This window comes from Antrostomus carolinensis, unplaced genomic scaffold, assembly GCF_000700745.2.
Source record: "Antrostomus carolinensis isolate BGI_N321 unplaced genomic scaffold, ASM70074v2 scaffold17688, whole genome shotgun sequence".
In the NCBI taxonomy this organism is placed as follows: domain Eukaryota; kingdom Metazoa; phylum Chordata; class Aves; order Caprimulgiformes; family Caprimulgidae; genus Antrostomus; species Antrostomus carolinensis.
The window spans coordinates 6,613-16,245 of record NW_010331091.1 but is presented as its reverse complement, the minus strand read 5'-3'; the positions used below and the strand labels follow the sequence as shown (position 1 = coordinate 16,245).

At 40.8% G+C, this 9,633-nt stretch overlaps 1 protein-coding gene across 1 annotated transcript in view; it reads right to left on the bottom strand.

The window, feature by feature from the left end:
* Positions 1 to 6,684: 6,684 nt before the first annotated feature.
* The window catches only part of LOC104528960 (phosphatidate phosphatase LPIN2-like), a gene marked incomplete at its 5' end in the record, with an annotated part of 9,019 nt that continues 6,070 nt past the window's right edge, over positions 6,685 to 9,633 (bottom strand). The window contains 4 exon segments of the mRNA XM_010173119.1: positions 6,685 to 7,258; positions 7,580 to 7,683; positions 8,380 to 8,494; positions 9,484 to 9,633. The exon segment at positions 9,484 to 9,633 is cut by the window's right edge and continues 26 nt beyond it. Coding sequence (XP_010171421.1) covers positions 7,114 to 7,258; positions 7,580 to 7,683; positions 8,380 to 8,494; positions 9,484 to 9,633 — 514 coding nt within the window.

The following is a 9,633-nucleotide window of genomic DNA, read 5'->3' as shown; positions in this document are numbered from 1 at the left end:
CTCTCTAGGAGGCCTGTTCCAGTGTTTGGCCACCCTCTTGGAAAATAAATGCTTCCTAATGTCCCATCTAAACCTCACCTGGTGCAGCTTTGAACCATTCCCACATGTCCTAACAGTGGATACCCAGGAGAAGGAGAGCAGCACATCCCTCTTCACCTTCCCTCCTCAGGAAGCCATAGCGAGCAATGAGGTTGCCTCTCAGCCTCCCTTTCTCCCAACTAGACAAGCCCAAAGCCCTCAGCAGCTCCTCACAGGACAGGCCTTCTAGCCCTTGCACCAGCTTTGTTGCTCTCCTCTGGACGCATTCCAGGACCTTCACATCCTTCTTAAATTGTGGGGCCCAGAACTGCACACAGCACTCCAGGTGAGGCTGCACCAAGGCTGAATACAGCAGGATAATCACCTCTCTCTTGACCAGCTGGTTTGTTAAATTTCATCCTGTCAATCATTGCCCAATGCCCCAGTCTGTCCAGATCCCTCTGCAAGGCCTCTTGTCCCTCAGGAGAGTCAACCACACCTCCCAGTTTGGTATCATCAGCAAACCTGATAATGATGCATTCAACTCCTGCATCCAGATCAGTGATAAAAATACTGAACAGAACTGGCCCTTGGACTGAGGCCCAAGGAACACTGCTGGTGACTGATTACCAGCCAGATGTAGCCCCATTCACTACAACCCTTTAAGCTCTGCTCTTCAGCCAGTTCTAGGCTGAACAGTTCAGGCTATGCTGCTTATTCTCACCAAACATGTACATATGGAGTATCATCAGAAGTGGGGAAACATAAAATTAGAGAACAACAAAGTAGGAAGAACAAAAAGGAGAGAGCAGGGCAAGACTGGAACAAAAGAAATGACTAGGAAGAAAACATGAGGTGCCCCAGCTCTCAGTGCTAGGGTGAGACCAGCAGCCACCCAGTCCTTAAAGTAAAATTCAGATTAATTCAGACTCAAGATGAATGTTTAGTCAAAACTGTATCTCTCTGGCACACTTGTTACAAGTAAAAGCTTTTGTAGCACTCCCGAGGAGGTGGCTTAGCATTGCTTGTAATTATCCCACTGCACAGTTAATTGTGCCCCATTCAAAGCATGACACATGAAAGCCATTAGCACAAGTCCTCACTCTCATGCAGCTCAACATCTGTTTTTCCCCCTGAGCCACGCTGCTGCCACGGCTGTTTGGCTGGGGTCCCACCACACACCAGCCTGGGGCCTCAGGCCAGGCTGGCAACCACTTCAGCCATCAAGAAAAACTCCCAGGGTTATGGCACTGGAGTCTTTCTGCTATTCTGTGCTACAGCCCCCTGCATGATTAGGGGGGTCTTGGGCATCTGGTACAGGGCAGAAACACTGTGGTTTTGATTAACTTGTCTAAGGCAAGGGGAGAGGAGGAAAAGCAGTGGGTATCATCCTGCTTAGAAAACACAGTGCACAGAAGTGGCTGCCCCTGCCAGAGAGAAGACCCTGACAAGCCCTTGCTGTGCCCAACAGTGAAACCTCAGGCAGGTCTGAACCATCCCCTCCCTCCCCTGCAGCATGTAGGAAATCTGCCCAGAAAGCCCTTCTGAGCAGCCAGCTGCACCACAGCTCAGCCCACCACTGGTCCAAGAGCTCGGCCAACAGCTTTAACAAGTGGGAGCGCACACCTATGTCCCAGCCAAAATGGTGCAGGGCTGCACACGCGGCCTCCTGGGGCCCTCCGCGTACAAACTGCGTGCTCTAACTAGGAACGTGTGTGTCCCCACACACACAGGACAGTACCTGTTCTTGGAAACTGTGATTCTGTTCTTTACACATTCAAGACAGAAAACCCCATCCACCAAGAACAAGATTACTCCATTAGGAGTCCATCAGGGTAAGATGGACACAGGAGAAAGGCCAGCTCAGAAATGTTTTCGCAACCAATTCGGCACACACCGCACGTGCCCCCCCTTATTGCTTGCGCTGGCAGTCGCTCACTGCACACGGCAAGTACCGAGAGCTGGGGGTGACAGACGGGCAGCGGAGAGCACAGAGTGAGGAGTGAAGTGCCCTACGTGTGACAAGGAGGCTGCAGCGTGTGAGCAGAATCCCAGGGGGAAACCCAAGAGAAGTGGAGAGTCTGCTGCTGCGGCAGGGGATGACACAACTCCAGCAGTAAGCTCCGGGTCTGGGCACAAGGAGAGCGAGCGGCTGCTGGGGCAGCAACACAAATGACACAGACCACAGAAGGATCTGAAGGCACAACATCATTTGTGCTTTCATGCAGATCTACTGTACTTCATGTGTGACTGAATCAGCTGGATTTTGTAAGGCAGACTGCTAGTTAGTTGCACTTACCAAAACCAGCAAGAGACCAGGAAGAATAAGTTCCTACTTGCAGGGGCCTGAGGCCCCTTTTTCATGATGGTCTCACAATAATTGCCTCAAGCAATTTAACAGCTGTCGTGGAAGACAATACTCTTTGCCTTGAAAGGAAAATGTAAACTTCGATGGAATTAGGATAAAACTCCAAATTAGGGCAGATTTACAAGAGCTCAAACTTGCAAGATTTTTTTCAAGGCAGCCTGTGTATTCCCGATACATGCATCTGTTACTTGATATTCCATATTATTAATGCACATTTGCTTTCCATTATAGTATAACCCAATATTAATACTGGCACACAACCTAAGTTTGATGACAGCAATTATTTATCCGTGGTATAAATACTCTGAGAAAAGTAAACCGAGTGTGGGAGAAAGCAAATGTATCATAGTCCTTAGAAGAGCAACTTGAATTCTGTGTAAAATATTAATACGATAACTCCACATATACTAAATTAGCAATACAAGAATAGAATTCTCCAATACAAAGTGAAGAAAAATTTTAGTTTAAGTTTGTTTATTGTGATAACATTGTTCTGAACATCAATAAACATTGCACCAAAGTGTGGGTTACTGTACCCAAGATAGTCCAGTCTTAACAAAAGCCACTGTATTGGTATGATCACAGATGTGACAATTTAAAACACACTACACCTTATTAGTGATTGGGTTGCTTAACAATCAAGTATTCCACATCTTCAAGAAAAAAACCCCAAAACAACAAATTATTGAAGAGAGTTTTCCCACCCTCAAAATAAACCAGCATTTCAACTTTCATCTGGAAGAAATTAACACTGTAAAAAAATCCAGAACAATTCCATTCTGTTCAGCATATTTTAACTTTGGAAACAAAAACTTCTTCAGGCAAAAGTGACACTTTAAAGGCATCTCAAATTCACTACGTATTTTTGATGTTTCATTATGAATTTGCATTACAGTCATTTAAACAGTTCTCATTCATATGACAGCATTTTCTAGAAGACTTGTATGAAATATTAACATGTCTGTCTCTTGTCTCTTTTGTAAGCAGATTCAGAGTTTGCTTCAGACATTCCATAACGGAGTTGACACGAGTGTTAAAACTTTTCCAGTTGAAAAAAAAATGTTTTAGAAGGAGTATAATGATGACAGGAAGCTATGGATACATGAGCCAAGATCGCACATGCAATTGTATACTGCTAGGGATGACAGCCCAACCTCCTCAAGTACAAACATGCCTGGTACAGTTAAAAAAAAAAAAAAAAATCCAGAAATGTGTATCACTTAAATTACTGATCTTTAAATCATTATAGAAACGGGTGATGTCCAAGTCACTAACAAGTTTGGAATTGCAATGTTCCTTATTTATTCCCAGACAGGTATCGTTGATTCAGCCTTTGATACGACTCCAATGCTAAGAGGATCTGCATCTTCAACAACACAGTCTTAACAGGGGTGTGCATGTGCCTACAGACGTACACACTTAGAAATTCCTCTTTCACAGAAAGAATGATTTAGCTTGCACTAACCTGAAATAAGTATAGCACAACTTGTTCTCAAACATCAGTTTCAAGACCACTTCTCTCAACTAAGGTAACAAAGGACAGGCTAATGCATAATTCTTATTTACCCCACTTCATATTAATATTGCAGCACAAGCCTACAGTTTCATAGTAATGAGATGTCTTTTCTAGAGTCATTAAAGTGCCCAGCAGTCCAAATTACATAGGTATGCAATGACAGGTACGGTGCCCTCATATTCTGTCCCTCACCAGGGTTAACAAACAATCTGAAAAGCTACAAGTACAAGCCAGATTTAGATACACAAACCCAAACACCTGCGCTACTCCTATCAGAAGTACTCAGGAACACTCTTACACTTTATCAAAAAACAAATACCAAAACTGCAACTGTCACAGAGAAAAAAAGCAAAATCTTTAACTAAGCAAATTTTTGGACATCCCTACAATGCAAAATAACAGGTTAGCAGAATGAGGAGCTTTCTGCAACCACACAACTCCCACACTCATACCAGCTTAAATGATACGCATTTGGCGATACACCAGATATTATTTTCCACACTGCTCATTTACTCAAGTCCCCACCTTAAAATCCACAGCTTATCTTTATGACAATCTGAAAAGATGAATGGAACTAAAGTGAAAAGAAAAAACTAACCAAGTAAAAAAGTCAACCAAGGAAGATACAGACAAACCTTGGTAACAATCTGTCCCAATGGGAAACCCATCCCAGTTTCATGAAGTGCTTTTATTTTTAGAAAACCTGTGTAATAAGCTTGGCCACCAAGAATAAGTTAAACATGTTAAAGAAAATTTTGACATCCACAAAGGACTGTTTTAGGAGAGGCAGCTTCACTTCCTTTATGTAAAATATAATCTTTAGATAGAATATTTTGTTTTGTAACTAAAATACTTTCTTCTGTTGGATTCTTATTTATGTTAAAGTATTTAAGCGACTTAAAAGCTCAAATTCCACTGATATTCAAAGCACTTGGTGATCAGTTTCTAACAAAATCTATGGAATAAAAGGTAAGAAAATAAAAAAAGATATGGAATGATGTTTGTAAGCTTCTGACAGTAAAAGAAAAAGAGCAGTAAGAGCAAAGTATCCTTTGAGTTGAATCCTGTGAAATCCACCTAACACTGAGTAGACTGGTGACAGGACCAAGAACTTGCTGAAACAGTCACAGTAAGTATTGTTCTCACTGTACAAGAACAGGGATGCCTTTCAGTTCACTTACATGCACAGCACACTGTGACAGATAGGTATGTTTTCTTTCCCACTCTCATACTTCTGCTTTGAAAGAGGTTCCATGTTGATTTTGCTTGCCCCCATTCTTTATTTGATGTTTTATAAACACAGCAACACACTAGTTTTGCAAGGGAGGGGGGGAAAAAAAAAAGTCATTTCATTTATATAGTGATCTAAAAATTATCCAGCCAAGCAGTTCACCAATTGTCTAGCATTAGCTGGTGCTGGATCAGAACTGTGGGTTAAGGCTATGCAGCCTGATAAAGCAAAGAAAACACTCCCGGGGGTGGGGTGGGGGAGCACAACCCTCTAGGTGTACCCTTTTGCAGGCAGTGAAACAAAGACAGTTCCTTTCCTACATTCAGCCCAAGTAAGCTGAAGCAGCAGGACCTGCCCAAGCTGTTCCTGAGAAGTGCAGCCCTGGTGCAGGCACGACAGAGGCAGCCATACAAATACCTTCTAAAGGTCACTGACATTTCCCTGCTCCCACTGGCAGCTGTGGACGGGGCAGAGCTCACCTCAGGGCCTGGTGGAAATTCTGGATGTTGCCCCTGGAAGGATCTTTAACGCATGGCCCCAGGAACTTGCTGAAGGAGTGACAGAAAAGACTGGGTGCCCAGAAAGTGCAGGACTGATGTTTAAATGGCTGATGTTTAAGTGACTGTGGTCCTTAAGCCCTCTGGGCTGGTGGAATGATGCACTCTCACCATAGATTTGTCTGAAGGAGGTTAAATGCACTAACTCAAAAAGCAGAACTACCTTTGCCTTCAAGTATTTTTGGAGAGAGAAATACTAGCTGCTTTTACAGCTGATAAACACTAGACTTGGAATGCAGTTTGTTCACAGGCTCTGATCTGAACCTGAGGAATGACCAGCATGATGTTTATAACCCAAAACTAAAAAAAAAAAAAAAAAGAGGAAAAAAAATTTATTCTGCTTTGCAGCATTTAACCATTTTCATACCTGGAACCTCACTATTGAGCTGCATTTCGTTCCAGCTACTGAAAACCTGCAATACAGAATTCTGGAAAGACCTGCAGTAGACAATTAAAAAATTAAATACATATTTTTTTTAGTATTACAATTCCCTGAATATAATCTGTACATATGTTTTACTGGCCTACACAGCATACACACACATATGCATCATCTCTGTGTTGAAAAAGGAAATAAAAGTGCCAGCTCCCCAACTCTTACAGAAATGTTCAAGATTTTTCTTGATGGAAATTTAAAATGACATAGTGCAGCCTGAAAACAACCACCACCATACAAGTATCTGAAGACAATTTACATTTTAACAAGCTCATGAAATTGTTTAAGCATTGCATGTAAAAAAAAAAATAAGCAGAGTTAGTTTGAGCGTTAATTGTACAAGCACAGTCTTGTACATGTGACAAAAGGCATATTTACATTTAAAGAGGAATTTTATGTCTTCAGAGTCTGTCAGGTGAGTAACATCTACACATGTTCTGTATTTCAGATGAGAAAGGGCGCACTGGGCTTAGGTTCTGGCTCCTTTCAAAAATGGCCTAATTGCCCATCTGAACATTAGACCACACTTCTTACTGATAGGTCTGACATTCTATTTGGCAGTTTCCATATACTTTTTGGCTTCATTTTAGAAAAAATACTATTAAGACTAATAAAAAAAAATAAACTATGTTTACAATAAGGTCTGTATTGATGAAAATGCAAAGTCACAGTTTACCTCAGCATTTAGTTGCCCTGAAGCACTTGGGTACCATGACCATCCCTAACAGGCCAATCTCAAGTGCCTTAGAACAGGTAAAGACAAGCAATAAAGAAAGAAACAAACAAAAAAACAACCCCCCCCCCCAAAAAAAATAGACAGTAGCTTTGCATTTTCTTTGTTTTAAACCAACAGAGTTAAAGTGATTTCTTTAGTAAGACTTATGGTACCAGTATATAAATTAGCATCTTTGTTAAGAAAGTTCTTCACATTTAAACTGAACTTGAGTAGCAGAATATGAAATTCCATCTCTAGGTGAGAAGTATTTTTCAGGCCAGGTCATCCATGTTAAGGTCAGGAAGAGGTTCTCTCCAATAGCAAAAGGAGCTGAATTCTGGGCATGGAAATGCAGAACTCTGTTCTTTATTAAGCAGTGGGAACACATGTTCCACAAGCTCACTTAGTCTGTAATACCTGTATTAAAAAGAAGAAAGACCATTATTTGCAGTCTAGTCACTGTTCAACTGTAGCCAAAAAGGAGCTTTAGAAGTCTAGACCAGAAAGCTATAGTCAAATAAGGAATCAATACTGCAGAAGCAATTTGCAATTTTATTTTGCCAGTTTACTTTTCTTTTTGAAAAGCTTCAGTTAAGTATCCAAAGCTGTAAGTCTCTGGCAAACAAGATTTTCACATGTCGTATGTAATAGGAGATTGAATCATGGTCACAATTGCAATTATTTTGTAGTCTCATTCCTAAATACTTTCTTTAGCTGAAGTAACAAAAATGATCTTACGAAGATTTGTTTCCCTTAGTCCGTTCTTGGATCAGTTCGCCCTTTGGATTCACAGTAAATATTCTGCAGTCTGGAACTCCCACTTGCCTGTAGGCATATACGTCCTGCAAAAACCATGGAAAAAAGCACGTTTCAACATTTCCTTATTGAATGTGATATAACAATTTCTTGAAGGAATGAGAAAAGCTGATCCAAAAAAGGTACAGTAAAATCACCTCTTAAGGAAAAACCCCCTAAACATCCAAAAAACCAAACCAAAATCCAAAAAAACATACACACACCATAACAAAACATTCCCCCGGCCTCCAACTCTTTAATTCCTGTTCCCAAGCCTGAGACCACAAACACACACAAAATCTATAGCAGACAATACCATTCTTTGTGACAATATTTATCTTATAATACCCTCTCTCTCTCTAGCTCAATTATGACACCGTTGATCTGTAGAGAAAATACAGGAACGGTATGATAGGAAAAAGGATTCAAGACTGAAAAGCACTGAATTAACACACTGAGGTTATAAAGCTGTCAAAAATGCTGAAAAAGAGTATGCAAAGGTGGAATATATTTAATAAAATACTGAGAATACGAACACATCTTTGTAACCTTTCTTGCATAAGCAGTTCTAGCAGCTTTTATTTAAGGTATCTGCATGTGGGTTTTCCTGACCAAACCCGTAAAAGCACCGTGTCCCATTTCCTTATTCAAATTATAACAGATACAAAAAGAAAAGCTTTATTTTCTTCGCTTCCAAGTATTTAATGCACTTTAACCCTTCAATTAGAAAAAGGTAGACTTACATTGGGCCTGTTTCCAAAAGCAGCATAGAAGGGCTGTTTACTAGGAGCAAACAAATTCTTGATATCATTCAAACATTCGATTTTGAACTTTTCAGGCTTCTTTTCTATTACTTCCCTAAAAGAAAATTTCAACAGTCAAATTCAAAACCATTATTCGATAAAGAGTATCCTCCTTCCCCCATTTATCTGATACTTATATTCTCATTGCTTCCTGTTGCTAGTTATATAGACACTGGTCTTCCAAGAATGATAACAAGAGACAACAAAACATTCTGGTTTCCAACACCCATAGTAAAACAGAGCTGAACAACCTGTGCCTAGGCTAAGTAAATGGCATGAAATTCCCAGTTGTGAATGCAGTTTGTGAACTGCTTTTATTGTAGATGACCATCTGAATCAGAAGATCAAATCAAGTAACAAGCTTGTTACAACTCCTGCCTCTGACAGAACAGTGTGGAAGGCCTATTAGTGACCTTAATGGAAGTTGCTGTCATTGCTAGCCATTAATCAGTTGATTTTACTAAAAAACAAACAGAACCAAAGAGACTTTTCCACTACTGGCTCTTCCCATCAAGAACAGGCAGACTATGGCTGGTTCAAAAGATAACCAAGTTGAACCACTGCTAAACTCCATATTGCTTTTTAAGTAGTCACATATGGAGCACTCCTAATATTGCAAGATCATTTAGTCTAAATGTTCCCTGGATTTCCCCCCCCTCTATCTTGCATAGGAGCACTGCACTACAATCCTCGCAGCTATACTTGAAAAGACAAAATGGTACTGATATAAACAGAACCTAACAGTAATCAGTCACGGACTAGAGGAATGAAGAAAATGGAAAAAGAGCTACTCTCTGACTGGTATTTTGTGCTTTGTAGACATTTCTAACATGCCCACAGAAACAGAAGTATACTGCAAGTGAAATTCAGACAAAACAAATGGCTTATAAATGATCACTAGAGGGAAATCAAGTCTCAGCAGCAAATCTAGCACCAAGTGGAATGTTTGTTTACAGCTATAAAGGTTAGCATGCCAAAGCTTTTTAATCTGCTCTTTTCTCTGAGCTGGAGAGGGAACGGATGTATGAAATCCCTCATGCTTACCTATGAAAGGCAGAAAACAAACTGCTTGGGGACAACATGAGGGGGCCCCTAGGGAGAATTGTTCCTTTGTCATTCACCCAATGTAGGTATCCTCTGGTCATATCTGCCATCCCAATGGCACGGGCGGAACAGTACAGAAACTTGTAGCCG